Source organism: Myxocyprinus asiaticus, chromosome 20 (genome assembly GCF_019703515.2).
Source record: "Myxocyprinus asiaticus isolate MX2 ecotype Aquarium Trade chromosome 20, UBuf_Myxa_2, whole genome shotgun sequence".
In the NCBI taxonomy this organism is placed as follows: domain Eukaryota; kingdom Metazoa; phylum Chordata; class Actinopteri; order Cypriniformes; family Catostomidae; genus Myxocyprinus; species Myxocyprinus asiaticus.
The window spans coordinates 22483051-22510297 of NC_059363.1; the positions used below are offsets into that span (position 1 = coordinate 22483051).

The window sequence follows — 27247 nt, forward strand, 5'->3', positions numbered from 1 at the left end:
ATTGACATTCAGGCTGTCGGTTGATAGTCAGTTGTTAAGAGAGAATATAATATAATAATAATATAATTTATGACAGTCTGGTGTGAGATATAAGAGTAAGGGTAATAAAGTGCAGTGCTGATGTATTTTGATCGTGGGAGATCAAGAGTTCAGAAGTCTGATTGCTTGGGGGAAAAAGCTGTCATGGAGTCGGCTGGTGTGGGTCCTGATGCTGCGATACCACCTACCTGATGGTAGCAGTGAGAACAGCCCATGGCTCGGGTGGCTGGAGTCTCTGATGATCCTCCAAGCTTTTTTCACACACCGCCTTGTATATATTTCCTGCAGGGAGGGAAGCTCACCTCCGATGATGTTTGCAGTGCTTTGCGGTTGTGGGCGGTGCTATTGCCGTACCAGGCAGAGATGCAGCCAGTCAGGATGCTCTCTACAGTGCAGGTGTAGAACCATGTGAGGATATGGCGGTTCATTCCAAACTTCCTCAGCCATCTCAGGAAGAAGAGGCGCTGATGAGCCTTCTTCACAACGACTTCAGTGTGGACGGACCATGTGAGTTCCTCAGTGATGTGGAAACCCAGGAACTTGAAGCTGCTGACTCTCTCCACTGGTGCTCCATTGATGGTGATGGGACTGTGTTCTCTGTCTTTTCTTCTGAAGTCCACCACAAGCTCCTTTGTCTTACTGACATTGAGGGAGAGGTTGTGCTCCTGACACCAGTGTGTCAGAGTGCGCACCTCCTCTCTATAGGCTGCTTCATCATTGTCAGTGATCAGACCTACCACCGTCGTGTCATCAGCAAACTTAATGATGGCATTGGAGCTATGTGTTGCCACACAGTCATGTGTGTACAAGGAATACAGTAGTGGGCTGAGAACACAGCCCTGCGGGGCTCCAGTGTTGAGGGTCAGTGATGAGGAGATGTCGCTGCCTATTCTAACCACCTGGCGTCTGCTTGACAGGAAGTCCAGGATCCAGCTGCACAGCGAGTTGTTTAAGCCCAGAGCCCAGAGTTTCTCATCTAGCTTGGAGGGCACTATGGTGTTGAATGCTGAGCTGTAGTCTACAAACAGCATTCTCACATAAGTGTTCTTTTTTCCAGGTGGGAGAGAGCAGTGTGTATTGTAGATGCAATGGCATCATCAGTGGAGCGGTTGTTGCGGTAAGCAAACTGCAACGGGTCAAGAGAGAGAGGCAGCACAGAGCAGATGTAATCTCTGATTAGTCTCTCAAAGCATTTGCTGATGATGGGGGTCAGCAACAGGATGCCAGTCATTTAAGCAAGTTATTTTGATTGCTTTGGAACACGCACAATGATGGATGTTTTAAAGATGTGGGGACTACAGACAAAGAGAGGGAAAGGTTGAAAATGTCCGTAAAAACACCAGCCAGCTGGTTCGCGCACGCTCTGATGACGCGGCCCGGAATGCCGTCTGGGCCCGCGGCTTTGCGGATATTCACCCGTCGGAAGGATCGGGTTACATCCGCTACAGAGACGGAGAGTGAACTAACCTCTGTAGCTTCAGCCGTGAGAGCTCTCTCCGCAAGGGCGGTGTAATTTCCCTCAAAACGAGCATAAAAAGTATTAAGCTCATCCGGGAGAGAGGCAGCGGTGTTCATGGCGGAGTTTTTATTCCCTTTAAAGTCCGTGATGATGTTAATTCCCTGCCACATGCTTCTAGAGTTGGTGGTGTTAAACTGTCCTTCAATCTTGCTCCTGTACTGGCTTGTTTATGCTCCTCCACATTCCCGGAATTAAAAGCGGAGGTCTGCACATTAAGTGCCGTGCGAACATCATTATTTATCCATGGTTTCTGATTCGGATAGATCCGTATTGTTCTGGTCGGAACCACGTCCTCCACGCACTTTTTGATGAAACACATTATGCTATCAGCGTAAAGCTCGATGTTGTCATCAGAGGCGGACCAGAACATCTCCCAGTCCGTGTGATCAAAATGCCCTGTCATGAAGACATGATCCAGTTCATTCATCGCCTTTCCCAGAACCCATTCTGTCACAGTCTGTCATCGCACCCATCCGTTGGGACATTATGGAAAGATCCATCGTGGATCAACAAGATGAACCACCACCATCGGAATGTCCTTCCAATAAGCAGTACTTACCCCAAAATCTCAGACATAGGGTCTTACAGTGGGTGCACACTTCCCTAGACTCTGGTCACCCAGGAATTCAAAGAACGGCAATGTTGGTACATAACTCTTTCTGGTGGCCCACTCTTCTCCATGATGTGACTACTTATGTTAATGCCTGCCATGTCTGTGCACAAGTTAGAACCCCCTGTCAACTCCCTGCAGGGCTGCTGGAACCTCTGCCCGTCCCTCAACGACCATGGTCAAACCTAGCAGTAGAATTTATCACCGATCTCCCTAATTCCAATGGTTTCACTGCCATCTGTGTCATTGTTGATCGTTTTTCTAAATCATGCCATCTGATCCCCATGAAAGGTCTATCCACAGCTATGGAGACTGCAGAGGCCCTGTTCAACCAGGTTTTCAGGGTGTATGGACTCTCAGACTACATTGTCACAGACCAGGGACCACAGTTCACATCACGGGTATGGAAGGCCTTTTGTCATCATTTAAATATCAATGTCAGTTTAACCTCTGGCTATCACCCTCAGGTTAATGTTCAAGTGGAGAGAGTAAACCAAGAAATTGGATGCTACTTACGCTCCTATTGTAGTCGTGAACAGCACCATTGGAGCACTTTCCTGCCATGGGATGAGTATGCTCAGAACTCCCTCACACATTCATCCACAGGACTAACCCCTTTCCAGCGTGTTCAGGGTTATCAACCACCACTGTTCCCTTGGTGTGGAGAACCATCAGAGGTGCCAGCTGTGGACGACTGGATTAGGAGGAGTGAGAGGGTGTGGGACAGCACCCATGTCCGGCTTCAGCGAGCCATCAGGAGACAGAAGATTCAGGCCGACTGCTGGAGGCGTCCCCACCCTAATTACCAGCCTGGCCAGATGGTATGGCTTTCTACGATGGATCTACGTCTGAGGCTACCTGGCAGAAAGCTCAGTCCAATGTACGTAGGTCCCTTTAAGATACTAAGACAGATTAACATGGTGACCTATAGACTAGAGCTTCCTGCTAATTATCGTATCTCTCCTTCCTTTCATGTACCCTCTTTAAACCTGCATACCCTGCACTGGAACCTGTAACCACTGAATCAACGCGGCCACCACCATTGGAGATCGATGAATCCCCTGCCTATCTTGTCCGGGAGATCCTAGATTCCCGAAGGAGGGCTAATCGACTACATTACCTTGTGGACTGGGAGGGATACGGTCCTGAAGAGAGATCCTGGGTAGCAGCCTCAGACATTTTGGATCCCTCACTCATCAGGGACTTCCACCGTTTTTATCCAGACCGACCAGCACCCAGACCAAGGGGACGGCCCAGGAGGAGAACACCTGGAGGTGTTCCTAGAGGGGGGAATCTGTAATACCTCAGCCCATGAACAGTTCATCCCTCCACCAGAGGGAGCCGTCACCTGAGTTTTAGTAGCACTTCCTGTTTGTATTCTCACTTCCTGTTTGTAGCTTTATAAGCCATGTGCTTCACTGAACACGTTGCGAAGTATTGCCAGTTCACCTGCCTTACCAAGTGTTCTCTTTTGCCTAAGTCTGTTACTAGTATATTGACCCTTTAGCCTGTTTGTTAGATTTACCCCTTTGTCTATTCGTTTGGATTTTGTTTGCTGTTTGCCTGCCTTGCTTGGTTATGTCTTTTGCCTGTCGCCTTGTATTGTTTGACCGTTGATTGTCTTTGACAATAAAGAACCTCTGCAACATGGATTCTAATCCACCTCCAGCTATGGGTTCATTACACCCTCCCAGTAGTTATGCCACTGCCACTCAAATTATTATTACAATGAAATGTAAAAAAAAAAAAAAAAAGGAAAACAGTTGTTATTATATGTGTTGCTTGCAGGGCTGGGAGGGTTACTTTTGAAATGTATTCCACTACAGATTACAGAATACATGCTGTAAAATGTAATTTGTAACGTATTTCGTTAGATTACTCAAGGTCAGTAACGTATTCTAAATACTTTGGATTACTTCTTCAACACTGGTAGATTTTTTCACGTTTTGACTATAAAAACTCAGTACAGTAAGACAAAATACACGTTAAAAATACATTCTCTGAAAAACCTAAATATCTTGCAGTGTTGTTTCTAAAACAAGATAAAACAAATTGATCTTGTTTTAAGGATTATTAGATATTTTTACAGGAAAACAATACAAAAATTATTATCAAGAATAAGATTTTTGCCCTAATATCAAAGGTCTTACTAGAAATTATGATCCAACATGAATTTTCTTGATAAAAATATGATCGTGCCTGGTAACATGTGCATGGAAAATGGCTAGAAATGCATTTTAGCTTAAAGTAAAGCTGACAATTTACACAAAGTTTATTTCTATTTCTTGTGCTCCAAACTTACTTCAAACTTACTTCTCTGTCTGCTCGTACACATCATAAGAAAGTGTTTCACTGCTGTTCAAATGCACTTTGGATCGCATCATTTATATGTATAAATGTTTTCCATCTGAAAGGACTAAATATTAAATGAAACAAATGACAATAAAATGCAAAGTAATCTCTTCAGTAATCAAAATACTTTTTGAATGTAACTGTATTCTAAATACCATTGATTTAAATTGTAACTGTAGTGGAATACAGTTACTTATATTTTGTATTTTAAATACGTATTCCCGTTACTTGTATTTCGTTACTCCCCAACCCTGGTTGCTTGGTATTAGCCACCATTGTCTTTAAAAAATATGACAGACAGAGTCCATTTGCACTCTTTCCCGTTGTTTTTTCTTTTAAAATTATTTTAAAAGTTGTGCTGCAGTTCGCTGTTTTTCAGCATTACACGATAGAGCACTGCATTTTTTTGACGGCGAGTCAGGTTAAAAAGAACTTCAACTTTTAAAAGCGTGTTTTGAGACACCTGTGTTCTCAGAATATGGATATATAGACCTTATTCACGCTGGCGTCATCTTTGATTTTTAATGGGAATGACAACGAGGTTGTGAGTGAGACTTACAGACTCTTCAATGGGCTGTACTGCAGTTTAAAGTGTTTTTGGATCGTTCTGTGGACAAAACATTGATAAAATATCTGGTCAAGAACAACGAGTTGTAGAAAATCAAATGTGATCTAGAAGCTTTTTCCAGCTTTATACTGTTCGTGCCATTGACGAGACTGTAAGTCTATCCCTCACAGCATTGTTGTCATTCCTATTAAAAATCAAAGATGGCGCTGGCGTCTATTTGAGAACGGGGCTGGATGTATGCATGGGCAGGGGTGGGCTGAGCCCACCCAAATGTGAGTATTGCCCACCCAATCAAACATTTGGGATACACGGTTTTAAATTAAATATATATATTTTTTTCCAATTTGTACATTGGTTAAAAGCAATATGGGGGTGGGCTGTGTGTTGCAAACATTGAGGGTGGGCTGTAGACTGCCCAACTAATCAAAACAGCACAGGAAATGTGTAGTGTTTTTCTGTTTTTGTCATTGGGCGAAAGCAACAACACACTCAAGAAGCGGCTGCTGCAATCCATAGAGTCCGAGACGTTACGCGAGCGAGAACGGTAATAAGAGATATTTTTGTGTAATGTAGGTCTGTAGGTTTTTAGTGCCCATATAGAAGCCTGGTGCTGTCTCAGCGGGTCATTTTTTTCTCCCGTTCCCGCGCACACATCATTCCGCCTGCACCTGCACTAAGCAATCAAAATTTGTCCCGCATCGCACTGTTGTGGGACACGTGCTTCTGTTTTCCCTGTTGTTACTTCGGTGTCGATGAGAGATTCTGTCTGTGTCCACGTGTCTTACATCTTTTATACAAAATTTTTACAGTGCTGTAATAGTTTTTTGTTTATTGTTTGTCATTGATTTTTAAACTACTCTATTTTTGGCAAAATAACCTTGGTGCTTAGATGGCATTACTTTCCATCCATCCATCCATCCATCCAAATTCCTGTGTTCCCTAAATTACTTTACACATATAGTTTCACTGGTAAAAATATCAATACCCTTTGCTACCCTGCAAAGGCCATACTCATTAACAAACACTGAAACTGAGAAAAATGAATTATTTTGATGTGGATTTTGTTGATAGTGCATTTTCACACAATGGTTTCTCTGAATTTCAGCATATGAGACAAACTTGTCTGTCACCGGACAAATCATAAATGACCTGTTTCAGTCAGAACTTAATTTTGCATTTTGCCTTTGTAGGGCAGTATCATTGCTTATTACATTTCTGTCAAACAGAAAGAATTGTCATGATTTAATATTATATAATTACTTCTTTAAGCAGTTCCCATCTGTGTCAAATTTTAGGTTCTTAATCTTATATGTTATTGATTCCTCCATCTAATATATTTCCTTTCACTCCATCCTTATTTTCCTCCTTGATATTTGTCTATTTCTCTACACTCCATCCTTGCATACGTGGGGATTCTGATTTGTATTTGTAATTTGCTTTAAGGCTGCAATTCTAATTTATCTAAAAGTGTATTGCTTTATTTTGTTTCTTAGTAATTGAGGTAGTATACTACCTCCATTACTTCAATTTTATGAGTCAAATTTATTTGTATAGTGCTTTACATAAAATGATGCTATAACAGAAAATGAATGAATATAATGCTAATATTAGTTATATTTCGAACCATTAGTGGTTAAAATAATGTAAGTGCGTATGATTATATACAGTGTTTATCAGTTTATTTATTTCAATATATTTTTTTATATGGGGAAAAAGTGTAAAATATAGTTATATTGGGTCTTATGATCTTGGCAATTACGCCATATTACGCCAATTAAAGACATTAAAGTAGTAGTCTGAGTAACCCCTCCCCCATCCCAAATGCCCACCTATGATATCCCCCAACCCACCCTAGCGTAGCTGTCAGAAGCTGGGCCTGTTCGCGAATGTAGCCTACGTATAGGTTTTCTATTGCTAGGTTTAGTTCAAGGACGCATTCGGTGTGAACGGCCCCTTACACTGTTTGATGGAGATTTCCTTTCAACGTATCATATGGTTTTGCAGTGGTACTGTACATAATGGTATTCCTGCAGAAACTTAGATTATGGTACATTTTTGTGAGGGTACGGACAATATTCCATAAATATAATGAATTTAGCTTTGTTTCAGAGTGGATACACTTTAACCATAGCATTGAAAGTTTCACATCCACATCCCTGTTCGCCATTGCGGCATCATCTGTGCTTCGGTGATGAAGAAAACAACCAGGAGGCGGTGTCTAATCAGAGCACAACATTAAACATATCTGACGTCTGTATCTCCATCATCGCCTCTCAATGTCCTAATAACTCTTTGCATTTCTGTGCCTCTTTGTGCTTTCGTATTTTTCCCCTTCAATCCGCGTTTTTCGTCAGTTAACCCGCTTAGCGTCTTTAGGGATCTGAAGTTTGGCTCAGTTTGCGCAACCGGTGTGATTGTGTTAACACCAGGGGATTCATATGAGCCTGCCTCCGGTGATCCGACCGCCGAGCCCCATCCCGGGGTCGCAAGGCATTTCCTTCCAAATCCAGATCGGGTTAAGCCGGGAACCCGTCCTGCTGGACTCCGGCGAGTTCAGCCTGGCGCAGGTCCGAGAGATGGCATGCTCCATCGTGGACCAAAAGGTAACAGTTTCAATATTCCTCATGTTTTATTCATTACCATCCAAACGCCGTGGTTGTAATGATCTTAAATAATGCAACAAGTAAATATTCGGAGTTACGAGCAAGTTTGACTTATTACTTCTTCATCAATAGGGTGATGATGAAACACTTAAAGGGATAGCTCACCCCAAAATTAAAATTCTGTCATCATTCAGTCACCTTCATGTTGATTCAAACCCATATTACTTTTTCTTCCATTGAACACAAACTTTTCATTTTTGCATGAACTGTTCCTTATATCCGTTTATAACTTTTATCATGAAGATTTATTTAAATAGGTGTATATGAAATTACTGATATAATCCCAAACATTATCTGTTTTGTTTAATGCTATTGTTGGATATTCCATTTACCGGATTATCCAACAATAGACTCAAGAAAGTCTGTTTGGCTGACGTGATCACAAAGTATTTAGGCTTTGAAATATTCTGAAATGATCCTTAAACTTTCAAGAGACATTTGCATTGAGAGCAAATAATGATTTAATTTCATTTGTAGTAAAACTGAATCATTGTCAAGACTATGAATTTACTCAATAACCTCAAGCAATAGAAACACACTGGATGTGTACTGGCATTAAGCGTTCTGCATTGTATTTTCCATTGACAGTGATGATGACACATGGTGACGTTGGATACTTATTGAACCCAGGAAGGGCTTGTACCAGCACACATTAGCATTAGCACAGTTAGTCTACTGAAGGCCTGTCTCTCTTACTCAACAGTATTTTTCAAAAGAATACCCAGTGGATCATGCATAATAAGAATATCATATCACAGTACAAGTTCACATGCTATCAAGCACAGAATCATTTGGCACCCCCACTTGATAAAAAATGTCACATGGTTGGTTAAAGTGGCCTTGATTGAAGACATCATAATAAACGACATGTAATTTTGATTATTGACATCCTAAGAACAGTTTGAATAAATTGATTAATTGTATAGGATTTGCATAATAATACAAATAATAAACAAATTCAGACATTTTAAAATACATCCTTTAAAGGAATACTTCACCCAAAATGAAAATTCTCATTTAATCATCCTCATGCCATCCCAGATGTGTATCGCTTTCTTTTTTGTACTGAACAGAAATGAAGATTTTTAGATGAATATCTTAGCAATTTTGGTCCATACAATGCAAGTGAATAGTAGGTAATCAAATCACTGAAGTTCCAAAAGAACAGATAAAGGCAGCATAAAAGTAATCCATATGACTGTAGTGGTTTAATCTATGTCTTTTTAAGCGATACTTCGGTTTTTGGATGAGAACAGCCCAAAATATAACTCCTTTTTCACTATAAACCTAGTGCTTGACACAAAGCGCTAGATGGTGCTAGGAAGTATAATCGAGCTTGCAATCATGATCGCCAAGTAGACTGTCTGTAGAATGTCAAGATTTATAGTGAAGTTATATTTTTGTTTTGTTCCCACTCAACACTGATCAGATCACTTCAGAAGACATGGATTAAACCACTGTGGTCAAATGGATTACTTTTATGCTGCGTTTATATGTTTTTTTGGAGATCCAAAGTTCTGGTCATGATTCACTTCCATTGAGTGGATCTACAGAGCTGAAATATACTTCTAAAAATCTTTGTTTGTGTTCTGCAGAAGAAAGAACGTCATACACATCTAGGATGGCATGAGAGTGAGTAAATGATGAGAGACTTTTCATTTTTAGATTAACTATTCCTTTAAGGTATTAAGGATTATATTGGGTACCACAAATTAAAAATAAAATACTTGTAAGAAAATATTCTGAATATTTAAAGCTGCATCAACATTTCCACAATTATTTTTCTTTTTAATTTAAGATATAAGATCTTTTAAGATTTTTGATGGCTTCTACTGTTTTGACAGAATGTTCTACCAGTGATCAACCATTTAGCCATGCAAGATGCCATCAAAATTTAAATGGAGTTCTCTACAGAAGTTTAGGAGAAACATGTTCACATAGCAGTGTTTCCTCAGGATTTTGTGAGACTGTGGTGGGTGGACCTATGACCATCTAGGGGCATGCCCCCCCCCCACCGTAAGAAAATTTGGTACATTTGAAAGTTAATGCATCAATCTGGTGCACTTTGAGAGCAAAATTAAGAGGCTAGATCTATGAAGAACTTTGTACTCTTGTAAACAATTTTGTGCTCTAGCAGTAATTTAATTATAAACACATTGGTTGTATAGATATGTAGGGCTTGACATTAAGCATTGTCATTCACTTCTCCGAGTAAAAAAGTTACTTGTCCGGAGACAAAAACAAAAGACAGGATGTAAGAAAAAAAAAGAAAAGAAAAGCCTCCAATGTCATCATTTATACCTAACAGGGATTAAGAACACAGTAAATCATTACTCACCCTCAAGCCTGTGTGAATTTCTCTCTTCTGAGGAAAATAAAATTAGATTTTTGGCAGAATGTTAGTCACAGCCACTGTTCACTGTCACAGCATCTTAACATTCTCCCTAACATCTCCTTTTGAGTTCCACAGAAGATAGAAAGTCAGACAGGTTAAGAACAACATGAAGGTGAGTAATTATGACAGAATTGTTAGTAACACTAACAATTAGGTTCCATTCATTAACAATATTTTACAGCATTTATCAATCTTAATGTTTGTTACTAATATATATATATATATATATATATATACAATTGGTCATTGTTAGTTCATAGTGCATGAACTAATGTTAACATGTACAACTTTTTATTTTAATGTATGAAAATGTATTAATATACTGTATGTTGGAATTAACATTAACCAAGATTAATAAATTATATAAAAGTGGTGTTTATTTTTAGTTCATGTTAACTGGTGTATTTAACTAACGTTAACAAATGGAACATTTTTGTAAAGTGTTACCCAATTTTCATTTTTGGGTATATCATCTCTTTGAGAGTACAAGTTAATTCTCACCAGTTGCATTAAAAATGGCTGTTTAATATTGACAAAATGCATTGAAAATGAGAGAACCTTGCTGCTAAATCAGTTATGTTGTATATTCAAAACAGATATGCATATTAAAGATAGATAATATGTTTTCATTGTGTGTAATTTATTAATGTTATAGTATTAATATTATTATAATGTATATTGTTATATACTTATTAAAGTGTACACAGTCTAGGTAATTAATGGGAAACACTGCATACAGTAATCTAATCATATTGCTTTAGGTAAAAAAAAAATCACCTTGTTAATTGATTTTATTCAAATCAAAATTATAATTCTACATGGCTAAATCAACTTAACTACATTAGATTACACCAACAAAAGTCATTTTATGATTAAATCAAGTAGAAATAGATCCTTATACTAACAATTGCATGTTACAACTTTTTTACAGTGTACATGACTACCTTTCCATATCTACCTCTAATGCAATAAGTGAGCATGTGTCACAAGTACGTAATAAAGTCTTACAAGTTTAACAAGTTCTTTGAAGATTCAAATTCCGTGATAACACAACAGACACACTGTCATCACCCTTTAAAATGCACATAAGATGACATCCGCACATGGTTATAAATATATTTTTGCCAAATGCAGTTTTTGTTTTGTAAGCACCTGTGCTGTGACACATCACCAGAATGATAGTAGTTATTTTCCATAAATATTACATGTGTACCTTACAAAGTTTGTGACGAGCCACGAGGTGTTGACAACAAAATCATTTCCCACCATTATCATATGTTTTTTTCTCCCTTTCCAATTCTTTCCTTTGCAGCTTCCTAGTTTACACAAAGTGACACAAAGTGCAGAGGTTGCACTCTGTAATGTTTTAAGAGATATAGGTGTTAAAATACAAAGCAGTATTTCATGTGATGCTTAACCAGAAACACCTTTTATATAGGCATGAGGTTGTCAGTATGTGTTTTGTAAAATAGAAGTATGTGTTTAAATAAATTTAGAAGGAAAAAATGAGAACGAGAACAACAGATCAAATCTGAGCACCTTCAGCGCCTTGTATACATGTTCTCAGATAGAGTGGCTCTCTTGAGCATAAGCACTGAGAGCATTTATCACTTTAAATAGTCAGATGTGAAAAGTTGAATAAGTGTATATGAGATGAAGGTGACATGACATTACTGTGCAGACAGTTTCAAACAATGCTCTGCTTATATTGTTTGGTTGCATGTGCTGGAATGTGTTAGTGGTGTTGTTGGACAGGTATTCAAAGATGCTATACACACACTGTAGACAAAATAGATGGAAAAAAAAACAAAAAAAACATGCAACATAAAATGTGGACGACCCAGAGATGTCACTTGAGGTTACATTACACTTCCTTTCATTTCCACTTTATTGTTAAATCTCAGCGGGGTAGGGCAAATTTGATGTGTGACAACAACCGTTTGAGAACAAATTAATGAATATACTACTAACAATAGAACTTGTTCAGTTTTGTGTCAACTTTCGAATTCCCCATCTAACTGCAAGCAGGCTTCATCTTATTTGGCAGCTTTAGAAAGCAACACTAAAGCATGGGCAGTTAAATACCCTATGAAATCAATTGTATGTTAGCAAATTTATGGCTTTTAGTCCATGTCAATTAGCTTTGAAGCCATTGGAATGCTAGAGTACTTTGCCAACATTAACCTTTTGCAAATATACCAGGTCAGTCTCATGAGGAAGACATCCCTGTTGGAACTTTTTGTCTGCATCATCAAAATGTCATTATCATGCCATCTTCTCCTCAGTTTGTCACAGGCTTGGCAATCTACAGATTTATCATGCATGTTTATCTACAACATGTTTTATTATACTGTAACGTTGTTGGCTGCTGACAATGATGGCAATGACGAAGACGTGAAGATGAAGAACCCAAGTGCAGTTTATTTATAAACGTGATAACCAGTAACCCTAACTACAAACGTGATTTAACAAAAACATGAACTTGACATAAACTAGACTTGACTATGGCTTGGCTTGACAACAAAACAACATTCACATCCAATACTTGACCACTAGACAATGAAAACATGAGGGCTTAAATACAAGACATGGGAGAACATAAACCAATGAACAAACAGAACTCATAACAAGCTAATTAAACAATAAACCAATGAAAACATGACACATGAACATGGAGGGAAAACAGAAATCACATGACAAGGGAAACAGGAACACATGACATGAAATAGGAACTAGAATTTCAAAATAAAAGACAAGAATACACATGACATATCCCCCCCACTAAGGGTGGCTCCCGACACCCCAACACAAACAAAACACGTAAAACATGACATAAATTCAAAGTTTTTAGGGAGATGCGGGGGGGGGGGGGGGTGTCTTGAGGCGTGGGGCGTGGCGTGGCAAGAAAGGGCGAGGGGCATGGGACCAGGGCAAAGTCCGTGGGGGGTGAAGCCATGAGAGGCTCGATGGGCGGAGCCATGGAAGGTGGAGCCGTGAGAGGCTTGAGGGGCGGAGCCAGGGAACGTGGTGCCCGGAGAGTAGCCGAAGACTCGAAGGGCCAGGGTGGAGCTGATGGCAGGGAGGACCAAGGCGGTGCTGGAGGCTTGGAGGAGCAAGGCGGAGCTGAGGGATCGGAAGACTGAGGTGGAGCCGGTGGGACTGAGGACCAAGGTGGAGCCGTAGGGAAGGAGGTCCCCGGTGAAGCTGTCAGATCGGAGGGACGAGGCGCAGCCAGAGGATCGGAGAGCCAAAGCGGAGCCAGGTGACCGACAGACCAAGGAGGAGCCGGAGGGACGAGGGACCCCGGCACAGCCGACAGGCTGAAGGACTGTAGTGGAGCCGAGGGAATGCCGAGCTGAGGCAATGTCGAGGGACCGACAGGCCAAGGCGAAGTCCAGGGCTTGGAGGGTCCAGGCGGGATCGGAGGGCCGAAAGTTCCCCTTGCCTGCTCAGGAGAACTAAGGGTGGGTATAAGGGTGGGAACCATCTCCAGGTCCCACTGCTCAGATGTGGCTGTGACATGGCATGGAGCAGGCTGAGGCGTTGCGGTGATGTGGCATGGATCAGGCTGAGGCGTTGCTGTGACGTGGCATGGAGCAGGCTGAGGCGTTGCTGTGACGTGGCATGGAGCAGGCTGAGGCGTTGCTGTGACGTGGAACTCTGGCTCGGCGGCGGCCATGACATGGAACTCTGGCTCGGCGGTGGCCATGATGTGGAACTCTGGCTCAGCATCCGCCTCCCCCACAGTGAACGTGGAACCAATGATCCGTAGGGCGAGGTCGATATATTGAACCAGGCTGAGGGAACTGCGACTGCCAGGCATCAAAAAAGAAATGGACTCATTCAATCCAAACCTGAAACAGTCTTTGAGGGCAACCTCATTAAAGTCCACCTGGCAGGCTAGACCGCAGAAGTCCTCAACATACTCCTCCAGGGGACGATTGCCCTGACGAAAACTGCTGGGTTCATGGGGGGTCAAGTATTCTGTAACGTTGTTGGCTGCTGACAATGATGGCAATGACGAAGACGTGAAGATGAAGAACCCAAGTGCAGTTTATTTATAAACGTGATAACCAGTAACCCTAACTACAGACGTGATTTAACAAAAACATGAACTTGACATAAACTTGACTTGACTTGACTTGACTTGACTTGACTTGACTTGACTTGACTTGACTTGACTTGACTTGACAACAAAACAACATTCACATCCAATACTTGACCACTAGACAATGAAAACATGAGGGCTTACATACAAGACATGGGAGAACATAAACCAATGAACAAACAGAACTCATAACAAGCTAATTAAACAATAAACCAATGAAAACATGACACATGAACATGGAGGGAAAACAGAAATCACATGACAAGGGAAACAGGAACACATGACATGAAACAGGAACTAGAATTTCAAAATAAAAGACATGAATCAACAGAATACACATGACATATACTTATAAATATGACTTTTGTGACATCATATTTCCACATCGACATTTTAGATCCCTAACCCAGCCCCATCCCTATACCTAACCATTTATAAACAATAAAACATGGAACAGGCAGGTAAATGTAGTGATAATCATTTTTTAAAATTACACTATAATATATAAGCAATATCACAAGAGCAAGAGTGTGATATGGCCCTACATCAGCGCTGCTGTGATTCGGCCGCAGGCCGAGTGCCGTAGGTAATCACAGCAGTGCTGTTTACTGCTGATAATATTGCTTATATACAACAGTTCAATGAACAAGTACATTTAAAAAAATTAGGAAAAACTGAGTACGGTCACAAAAAAACGCATTTGTGCATGGAACTACTTTCTTACAGGGGTATTCCTCTTTAATTCGTGGTAGCTGGTGCGCAAGAGTCTTTCACTATAGAAACCGCAATGTCCTCCGCCATTTTTTCCTCTCCAATGTGGAAACTCCGGTAAGAGATAAGCACCTTGGGTTTGGATAATTAATCAGTCTTTTGTTTCTCTTAGCTGTGATGAGCCTTAATGCTGAAGTTGTTAGTTTAAAGCTGTTTAAAGCTATTTCCTAGCTTTAGTAGACGTAACATGAGTGTTCATGGAGCGTTGTTGAATGTAAACACTGAGTGACACTGACTCACTTCATGTCACCAACTGGCTCATATTACACACAAATATGGTCTTTTTCCTCCACCTGCTGGCTAAAACATGTAATGTCACAAAATTAAATGTAAAGAGACAGATGGCTCTTAACACATTTGCACTACTCTTACACTTTAGTTTAGAACAGCACGAACACATACGCTGGCTACCACCCCTGGAGTTTGCTAGTTCGAATCCCAGGGTGTGCTGAGTGACTCCAGCCAGGTCTCCTAAGCAACCAAATTGGCCCGGTTGCTAGGGAGGGTAGAGTCACATGGGGTAACCTCCTCGTGGTCGCTATAATGTGGTTCGTTCTCGGTGGGGCGCGTGGTGAGTTGAGCGTGGTTGCCGCTGTGGATGGCGTGAAGTCTCCACATGCACTATGTCTCCGTGGCAACGCGCTCAACAAGCCATGTGATAAGATGCGCGGGTTGACATGGTCTCAGATGCGGAGGCAACTGGGATTCGTCCTCCGCCACCCGCACTGAGGCGAATCACTACGCGACCACGAGGATTTAAAAAGCACATTGGGAACTGGGCATTCCAAATTGGGAGAAAAAAAAAAAGAACAGCACGAACACAAGTGGAGCGATACACACAGTGAAGCAACTGGAATTGCTGATGGTGTGAGACCATCAGTATTCATGGAATGTCTCTCGTCCAATCAGATTCGAGGACCGGAACTAACTGTTGTGTGTATATATATATATATATATATATATATATATATATATATATATATATATATATATATTTGAACACGTAACCCCCTTCCCCAACACCAAAACCAATAATGTACAGTAACAACAATATAACCAACCAACAACAAAACAAACATAGCAAGCAAATACAAGTAGTCATGAAAATTTATTCCAACAAATTACATTAATGCACTATAAAAGTATTCCTAATGATTCATGTTGCATTCAAAATCTTCCACAGCACACAAAAGATCCGTGTGAGGAACAGAGTGAAACTGAAGGTTTCTTCCTGTCCGTGAAAGCAGTCACATCTTGTTCAAAAATATACATCCAAACATTAGAATGTCGCAATCGGTCACATGACACACGAAAACCAATGGCATTTGACCTCACTGATGTAAAAACTGTTGTAACCCTTGTTGAGGCACCAATTTTGAATGTCTAAATGAGCGCTGCTCAGGATATAACAGTTACAGTGGTTGGGAATGCTGAAACACTGAAAGTTGGATCTGTTCTTCACACAAAACGATCACAGCATTGGAAGATCTGGAATACAGCGCAGAAATAGCATGGATTATATTTGATGTTATTTTATCATTTTTATGGTGCTATTCTCATTTGTTGAGCTGCAATTCAGACATTGTGAAACTCTCTTTGTGTCCCACGGCAAACAAAACAATTTGCAGATAAGCAATTAATAAATAAAAAAATGTGTTAATGATTGCATAATTTTAAAATAATGTAATATTACAATTTAGTGTTGGTAAAGCAATGGAATGGTCAGAAATGAGTTGAATATGGCCCAGTGTGACATTTAAAGGTATAGTTCAACCAAAAATGAAAATTCTCATCATTTACTCACCCTTTTGCCATCCCAGATGTGTATGACTTTCTTTCTTCTGCAGAACACAAACAAAGATTTTTAGAACATTTCAGCTCTGTAGGTCCATACAATGCAATTGAATGGTGGCCAGAACTTTAAAGCACCAAAAAGCACAGAGAAACAGATCAATATTTAATTCCTTTTTTACTATAAATCTCCACCTTTGACCAGCTCCGACCATTAGTTGGCAATGTGCATGAAGAATACGAAAAAACAAAACAAAAGAAGAATGTGAAAGTGGAGATTTATAGTAAAAAAGGAATTAAATATTGATCTGTTTCTCACTCACAACTATTATATCGCTTTTGAAGACATGGATTTAACCACTGGAGTCATATGAATTTCTTTTAAGCTGCCTTTACATGCTTTTTGGAGTTTCAAAGTTCTGGTCACCATTCACTTGCATTGCATGGACCTACAGAACTGAGATTTTCTTCTAAAAATCTTTGTTTGTATTCAGCAGAAGAAAGAAAGTCATACACATCTGGGATGACCTGAAAGTGAATAAATGAGAGAATTTTCATTTGGTGAACTATTCCTTTAATATACAGACCAAGGACAACATTTTAGTGGTGCAGGCAAAAAAATGCTTCCAGCTACGTCCTGTCATAAGAGTTTGCTGGATATACACATTTTAAAATTACAGTCTTTCTCTAATGGGAAAATAGAATTGACTAAAATAATGATGGCTCATCTTGCACTACACATTCGCCCCCAATAATATGCTCTGTAGAATGAGAATATCCCACATAATGCTACCTACAACCAACTAGCAAGTAGCAAAAAAAAAAAAACAGTTCATAGCTTGGATGACCTAAAGCCTATTTTTCTGTTTTCAAAAAAACTGACAATCCCTTCGATATGTCCCGCCCAAACTTCCTGTTTTTTGTTTTTGTTTTGTTTTTTGTCAATGTCAATACATGAAAGAAAACTTCAAATGAAGCATTTTGATGGGGTCTTTAAAATGGCCTGTAGCTGTTCCTACCCTTAGGTTGGCAATGCATTTTGCCACTTTGCGTTGCTACTGTGGTTTGATAAGTTAAGGTCTGAGCCAGAGAGTACTGGCTGAAATACAGCAGAGGAGGACATCAAATGTCTCTTCAGCCTCAAGGATCAAGGACCAAGCTCACTCAGGACTCACTTGTTAAAGGTGTGGTGGTCATAATAAAGAGTTCACAGTTCTCTAACAGGCCAGTGTGATGATTATTAGTCTGTCGGTATTTATATTTGAAGAAGTGCTTATTTGGACTTTTTATGGCAGAACAGGAATTTTTTTGATGTAAGCAGGTTTCTCAATTTGGAGAAAGTGGTTACAGAGACCCTAGTATTAGCCTACTCGAGTAAGGGATAGATTCAAGAATGTCTTCAATACATGAAAACATGCACTGATGCTTCTGAATCAAATATTATGAATGACTCTCATTGGTAGTCTCTCGCAAATGTTGCTCGTCATTTGCATAAAGTTGAAATTTTCTCAACTTTGTGTTGTCACTCGACACAGTGAACTCCGTCGCCAATGGTCACTGCAGATTGTCTCACCGGAAGTCGCTCTGCTCTCATTGAAGATGAATGGGATCGTGTCGTTTTGTCGCACGATGCTGGTGGTGTGAACAGGCTTTAGGCAGTATGTTAATCTCAGTCAACCATCACTTTCATTGCAGTGAGGGATGAATTTCTCAGCTATTTCATATGAATTATTAAATATATAATTCTAAGATGAACTGTATTAAGATCCCAGAGACAGACCTTGACACATGTCGAAAGCAAATGCATTGTATATTTCAACAGACGACTTAATCAATCCACAAGTTTACTGTAAGACACATAAAACAAAACCAGCAACAAAAGGACAACATTTTGACCTGATCTTAAAAGGTGAAAAAAGAAAAGAAAACTCTCTTTACCACATCTTATTTCTCACATTGACAAAAGTCCTTAGTGCTATCAAGGGGCTGCCTAATAGACTGTGAATCCATTAGAGCTCTAGATTATCAGGCTTAATTAAAGTGATAGCGCCTTTGTTTTGAAGTTTGCACCTTTTTGCATTACCGCTCCTCAAAGTGTTCATATTAATCAGCGGGGCTACCGCCAGTCTTCATGCTAAGTGCTAACCAATCCATTGCTCAGTCCATAGCATATATAGACATGACTGTCAGATGAGCATAGCTGATGATGGCTGTGTGGAACAGCTACTGGAGCTTGACGAGTGATTGCCTGTCAGCCTAAATCATCCATCACAGGTTTGAAACAAGTTAATAATGATTCTCGTTGTTGTAGAGCTGGGCTTAATGACACAGGTTTGCTTTTGCTTGGTTTACAATGGAGTCTCCCTGTAAACTAACATAAAAGACAGCTGTATTCATGGTGTTAAGATGAAGTGGGCCCTAATTTGTACAGTACTCTGAAAGATGTAGATTTTAACACAATTATACATTCACACTGGCCAAGATATTATATGTGAATTATTGATATTAGCTTATATGGTCATCTCCCCAGTACTGGTCTTTCTGTTTGAGTCTTTCTAGTTACTTGGCAACTGATTATGATTGCCTGTGAAGTACTTATCTGAGTGCTATTATGATGACGAGAGCCATGTGTGGTGGGGTCACGCACTCACACACACACACACACACACACACACAAACACACACACACACACACACACACACACACATACACAGACACTCCCACACTGGGGTAAGAAATGAGAGCTGCACATAGTCCATTGTCGAGCAGCTGTTCTGGAGAGTATTCAAAGAGCTGCTTTCATTATCATGAGAGACATGATGGTGTGCATGCGTGTTTGTGCACGTGTCTGTCTTCTTTTGAGGACTACAGCTTCATAGACTTTCATTCATCTCAATATTACAACAATCACACATTGTTGAAAATTTTTGATGAATGAAAGTCTATGAAGATATAGAAGCTTTGAAACGGCACCACTAAGCACCCTATGGTATATCATCCAATCAGCTTGCAAGGTGGCTAAATGTGAATTGTGCAAATTTATGATCTCACAATGAATTTGGAAACAGTGGGTTGACTTTTATTTTTATGTATTTTTTTTAGCTGAACTCCTGTGCTTCCCGAAATTTGAAACACTGCCCCCAGTGGCTGAATTGGGAAGTGTTTTTGAATGGAAGGGCACGTGTGAACTCCAGTTTCTGGGTAAAATGGCCAAACCCCAACTCTAAATCAAACCTCCAGTGAAGAAAAAATGTTGTCTTCGAGGGAAAATGTAACCTCAGAATCGTGCTCTTTACCATTTATGCGAACACAATTACTTCCTGTTTTCAACACAGGATGAGAACCCACGCCTCCCACGCAGCTGAGACAGCGCACTTCCGGTAGTGCGACAGGAGAAGCTAAACACACTTGAATCGATGCAAACATGTCTAATGGGAGATGTTGCTTGTCAGTAACTAGGCATAATGGGGCTTGAGAAATGGACTCAGTGTGGAAATAGGACTGGGAAAGTTAACAAAGAAGCTTGTTAATTGCTTTCGGTAATGAAGTAAACACTGCATGTTGCAGTAATTGAAATGGCTAAAAATATGTAGTGTTTGTTTCAATGTCAATGCCATTTGCTGGGAGGTTACATCATTTTCATTAGTGTTCACGCAGTTATCTTCTCAGGAAAACTTTGCCAAGGTCTCTCCAGGTACAAACCATAGCTTTCCATGAAAATGCCTTTTGTGCACGTGCATGAGTAAACACAGTAGATGTCCAGTTTACCAAAGGACAATTCTAGTCGACTTCATTTGTGTCATTCAGGAGTCATTGAATTTGAACCACAAAATATCATCCAATATTTTACAGATCAAGTGTCTCACAATGTGCAATAGGATTAAAGACAATTACATGTATTAATATTAATATTAATAATTATTATCGAATTAAACAATTCTTCTGTTAAGCAATATAGTTAATTACCCGAACTGTAAACTGTTTACAGTTTCCAAGCAATGCATTAATAGAGAAAGAAAAGTTTTACAATGAATTCAAACACAGCTCATCCAATCAGAATTTAGGGTCAGAACTATCCGCTTCATGATAAAGAATTTATCACTTGTAGCACTTTGTCTCACTGATACATACAGACTAAACAGTCTTTGACATAATCAAGTTATTAACTAATAATTAAGTTATTAGTTGTTAAATCCCTTTGTGAAACTAAACATGCATATTTAATAAACCAACCACAAAATAAACACCTTGAAGTCACTCTTTAACAGGCTAATGAATTGTAAATATTTCTGTGTTCTTTAATCTTGTATTAAACAACTGAAAGCGGTACAGCGAATACAGAGGCACACAAAAGCATTGCTTACACATTGTTTCGTGATTGTTGCACTGCATGCTGTGCGAGGGAGTCCAGTTCACCTTATCTTAGGCAAAATATCGAAATTATCAAGTCAGTTTAGAGGGCTACCACCTGCTAAGCCTGTCATGTTATTTTAATGATCTGCTGTAGCACCTCAAAGCCCAACAGAACTTACGCTGCCTCCAGCCGAGTGCACTTTGCCAAGGGTTAGTTAGTGGGCATGCCGGCACTGAGAAAGAGAGCTGTAAAATACTCACTAATAAAGTGTGAACATACAGCTATTAAGGTGACAACGAGAATCTTAGCAGTACTAAAAGGGAGTTGTAATTAGATACAGTGTGCAGTCTTGTCTTATAGTGTCGCTTACGCAGATGATCCTCCACAAGATTAAGCATATTTAAATGAATGTGAGTGAGAGTTTTATGTATAGCTCTGAACTGGAACATAAAGGCCTTTACTATCTCTAAGATTAGCGGGGTTATTTGTATAGATGGCAGGATATTCTCTGATTCTTTTTGGCACATTCCTTAGCATTCCAATACAAAATCTGGTAAATTTGATTACATTTATTATTATTGTATTACAAATAATGAGTATGGATTTTACATATAAGCATTTGACAGACACTTTTATCCAGAGTGGCTAACAGTGCATACAACTTATAACTTTTTTATTAGTATGCACATTTCCTGGGAATTGAACCCATGACCTTTATGTTGCTTGTACCATGAGCTACAGGAACACTACACTTGTATCCAAAGCGACTTACATTGCATACAAGCTACAGTATGTGCTCAGTATGCACATTTCCTGGGAGTTTAAACCATGATCTAGAGACCCATGATGTTGATTGCACCATGCTCTACCAGCAAAAGCATTTGACAGACACTTTTATCCAAAGCAACTTACAGTGCATACAACTATACATTTGATCAGAATATGCATTTCCTGGGAATTGAACCCATGACCTTTGCTTGCACGATGCTCTACCAGTTGAGCAACAGGAGCACAACTCTTGAGTTTCTGAAGGAACATCACTGCTAGGGTTGCCAACTTTCTACCAGCCAAATACGGGACATTGCAGCTCTAAACATTTTTTTAGAAGGGCTCCTGTACGAGATGCTGCGCAAAGGATTAAAATGTCCACAAAGAGCATGTTTACATCAGAAAACAATTGAAAAACAGTGCTGACGGGCTTAAAAACGCATTCAATGTGAACCATCCCTAAGACTTTACACATAAAATGACAAAGTTTAATCCGATGTCAAGGAGGAACCAAATTTCTATCAATTTTTATTTTTAATAAACACTACTTTTTTCAAAAATAGAGAAAAACAATATTTTTCAGTCAAGCGTTTTCTTCCCCATAATTAAGCTTAAGCCTTGTCCATTTTTAAAACCCAATGAACTGGCTTTCCGTATAAAATTGGGCTTATCAGTTTGTAGACTGTATATGACTACAGGTAATGTGTTAAAAAGTAGGCCTATGTATCACCAAAAAAATAAAAATAAAATATCCAATGAAAGTAGGGAATCTCAATGTAGTAATCAGTGGGGTTTCCAAACAGGATGGGCGTTTCTCAACTATCCAATAAAAATAGGGAATCTTAATGTAGTAAGCAAGTCATGTAAAGCGGTTGAAAAACACCCATCCTGGTTTGAAAACACCCACTGATTGGGAAACGCCCATTTTTGTTCTGCAGAGACACAAGTCTCATATTTCTTCTTGGATTACAATGTCATTTTTTTGGCAGTAAAATTTTTTCTCACCTTTATTGAGTCCCTCTTCCAGAACGAGCACTGATATATGCAGTGCAATTTAATGTAATGTCATGAATAGGTACGTTTACTGGTGTTTTGGAATCATAATGGTGAGAAACAATTATCATGCACTTGAATGCTACAACTGTATATGCTCGACAAAATTCTCCTGCTTTTGACAGAAAACATGACAAAAACGTGCACTGATTGTTATTGATCTTTCCCCCAGCCGCTTCTGTCAAGTGTGACATCCTTGGAACGTAGCAACAGCCGATATCTCACTCATCTCACGTGAAAGGTGTGTGTTTCAGGTACATTTCTCTCGGTTTGTGAAACATTCTCAGCAGTTTGGGTGTGAGATGCTAAAATATGAGACAAATGGCATCCAGTATGAATTTCATACGGAACTCAATTTTGTTCCCTTAAATATGGGACGATTCCATATTATTCGGGACGGTTGGCAACCCTAATCACAGCTTAATGTTACTAATAGAGGAACCTGTTTTCAGATCTCAATATGATGTGTTGTTCCAGATAAAGGTTTCTTTAAAGGTTTCTTTTTTTCCTGATTTTAAAACTTTCATCCCTACCCATACAATTTTATGACCAAAACTAAGAAAAAATAGAAAACCATATCATCATGAAAGCATGCTGGCTGTTGTTTTCTCTTGTGTGTGGATGGGGTTTATAAATGGAGGAGCAATGGTCCAATAGTATTGATCAGTGGTTGTTACAGCACAGCCAGTGACTACTAACCTGCAGACTACACATCGCTTGAACAGACTGATTGACTGATGGTGGTTATGGTTCATGCTGTCTAGGGACATTGACTGGCTCACACTGAAATGTAGTGTGTATTGGTAGGTGTGCAAATCCAGGCACAGTATATAGTTACTGCTACTTTTAAGACCGCTGTGCATAATAACAGAATGCATTTCCACTCACACATTATTTTGGGCTGTGAGATGTCTTGTATTCCAAAAAAGAAAAAAATGCTTTTGTTTTGAAATAATGGATTATTATGCGAGAATGCTGATGGATTCAGTTTGGACAAAATCTGTTTTCCTTGAGGTGCAACATTTCACTCATGTTCCGCACTGAATGGCTTCTTACATTGTGAAGAAATAAACCACCCAGCTCTGCAAACTTTGGTACCATGTGAACAGCTATTTCTCTTTTGTACATACGCTCTTATTTATTCTTCTCCTGGCATGGATTTTGTTGCCTAATACAGAGATTGTCACATATTTTCTACTGTTGTCGTTGTTGTCTGTTATTGTTGTCACATTCTACAATGTCACAAAATAACCCCCTGAATTTGACTGCATTTCTCCCTGCCACTCAGGGGAATTCCAAAGTGTCAAATACATTTGTGAGTTGATGAAAAAGTGGAAAACAGCTTTTGGTTTGTGTGGTGTAACGTTACGTATTGTCTGTTGTTTCCAAATCACCTCCCTTAAATCAGCTATGTATGAGGAAACATGTGTGATGCATGGCTTTGATGCCAAAGGGCAGCCCTCCTACGCATTACAGTGTGTGCAGAGTGTGAAGCGTTCACTAGTAATTGAGTACAAGTGTTCTTTTTTGTATGCATATGCACATAAAATTGTCGCACATAAAATTTTATTAGCTACCTGTGCATATGGCATATAGGCTTATGCTCTCAGATCAAGCTGCAATGAACATAACAATATTTTTATAATAATGATTATATATAATAATAATTCTATATAACAATAATTATAGTTGGTATAAGTTCTAGTTGGTTATATATTTTATCCCATTTAGAAAAAAAGTGCAAGCTTATTGATGAATCAAGATTTTTTTGTGAAAACAAATACATAAAACCCATGTGCAAACATTTTTACACAAAAATCTGGATTACACATGGTTAGTAAATATGTTCCAATGTTCTTGTTTGGTGCATATAATAGTTGCACTATAATCACATTGCAGAGATTTATTTTTGATCATTCTCATTAGCATTATTACAAAGCCTCCAGCCCATCAAAAAATCTGATATATGCATGTAAATGAAAATATATAAAATTATAATTTATATATTTGGACATGTACTGTTTGTATATATTAAAATTCCACTGACTTGGGAAAATATGTTACATATAAATGTATGTACGGCCATACAGCCATTTTTGTGGAATTTTGAAATATATGTTGCATTTATTGTATGTACAAGAATGTGACTTTTTAAAATTAATTAATTAATTAATTCCTTACATTTATATATCGCTTTTCTAGACACTCAAAGCGCTTTACATAGTATAGGGGGACTCTCCTCAACCACCACCAGTGTGCAGCATCCACCTGGATGATGCGACGGCAGCCATAGTGCGCCAGTACGCTCACCACACACCAGCTGTTGGTGGAGAGGAGAGAGTAGAGTGATGTAGCCAATTCAAGCCATGATAGATCAGGGCCAATGGGGGGAATTTGGCCAGGACATCGGGGTTACACCCCTACTCTTTATGAGAAATGCCCTGGGATTTTTAATGACCACAGAGAGTCAGGACCTCTGTTTAACGTCTCATCCGAAAGACGGTGCTTTTGTACAGTATAGTGTCCCCTTCACTATACTGGGGCATTAGGACCCACACAGACCACAGGGTGAGCACACCCTGTTGGCCTCCCTAATACCTCTTCCTGCAGCAACCACAGTTCCCTATCTGTCACTCACTCGATGTTGTGTCAATGTAGTGACACTAGGGGTCACTCTTGGGAGCCCGAGACACCTCTGGTCTTTGATAAAAGGCCAATGAAAATTGGCGAGTAGTATTTGCATGCCACTCCCCCGGACATACGGGTATAAAAAGAGCTGGTATGCAACCACTCATTCAGATTTTCTCTTCGGAGCCGAATGGTCATGCTCACTGAGCTGAATACTACTGTTCATTCACCTCTGCTGGATCTGACGGTGCATTTCAGCGGCTTCTCCCCCCTCTGCACTGGTGCACTGCAGAGAATGCCCCTGGGCACTTCGGCAGAGATAAAAGAGTATATTTCTCTGAAAGAGTATATTTCTCTAAAAGAGTATATTTCTCTAAAAGAGCGGCACACACGGAACGTGTTTTAAAGACACGTCTTTTTAAAGATGCTTTTCCGATTGTGTGTTATTCCTGGTTGCGCTTGTTATCTCTCGCCTTCTGACGGTTACGATCACTGTCTTTCGTGTCTGGGCACTGCTCACGCGGAGACAGCATTTGTGGATGGTCATGTTCTCATTTCAAGAATATGTCCATGGCAACGTTGCGGTCGCGGCTCGCCTTGGTAAGAAAGCAAGCCACCCCAGAGGCTCCCGCCTTGGTCCTTTTACCCACGGGTATGAGGCCAGCGCGGCTAGCACTGGGGGCGATTTGGGGACCCCAATGGGACCGCCTCCGCCGGGTGTCCCCCCGCGGACCTCCCATTCCCCAGCACGCTCGTCTGCCCCGATCGGGCTTCCGGATGAGTCCGCCAGCTCGTCTCACGGCGAGTTCGACCTCTTATTCGGAGCCCGTGAAAGTGATGAGCTCTCGAGCGCAGCATCGGAGAGTGGGCTCGTCCAGTCGGAAGCCTCAGCTGGGCTCCTCCCTTCGGGGTCGATTGCCCAGTCATAGGCTGATGCGGAGATGACGATATGCTTTCCAGGGCAGGTTCCTGGGCTCGCGGCGCCGCTCAAAGCCATGCCCTGCCCCCGTTCCTTTCTTCCCGGAAGTGCATGAAGAGCTGACAAGGTCACGGGAGGCCAGTTTTACTGCCCGGTCCTGATCTTTTCAGCTTCCCCACCCTCACTACCCTCAATGGTGGGGCGGCCAAGAGCTATTCGGCAATCCCCTGGTGGATAAAGGCACTCGCGGTGCACCTATGCCCGCAGAGCACCGCCACCTGGCGCGGGCGCCCAAACCCCCCGTCCAAGGCCTGTAGGTTTACATCGTCTCTGACGACCTAGGCCTACGGTTCCGCTGGACAAGCCGCCTCTGCCCTGCATGCCATGGCTCTCCTGCAAGTCCGCCAAGGCGCTAAAGGAACTGCACGAGGATAGTTCCGTTCCGGGATTGATGTAGGAACTGCGCTTGGCGACCGACCTCGCTCTCCGAGCGACGGAGGTCATGGCGGACGATGGCCACACTAGTGGTCCAGGAGTGCCATCTTTGGCTCAACCTGGTCGAGATGGGTGAGGCTGACAAGACACGATTCCTTGCTGCCCCCATTTCCCAGGTGGGCCTATTTGGCGACACCGTTGAGGACTTTGCCCAGCAGTTTTCGATGGTAGAGCAGTAGATGGATGCTAGCCGGCATATCCTGCCCCGGCGCG

General features: G+C 40.5%; 1 protein-coding gene across 1 annotated transcript in view; it reads left to right on the plus strand.

Annotated features, from left to right (window-relative positions):
• Positions 1-7152: 7152 nt before the first annotated feature.
• Positions 7153-27247, plus strand: part of LOC127411418 (serine/threonine-protein kinase D1-like) — a 79564-nt gene continuing 59469 nt past the window's right edge. The window contains exon 1 of the mRNA XM_051646962.1: positions 7153-7691. Coding sequence (XP_051502922.1) covers positions 7527-7691 — 165 coding nt within the window. The 5' untranslated portion in view covers positions 7153-7526. The remainder of the gene's footprint in view (positions 7692-27247) is intronic.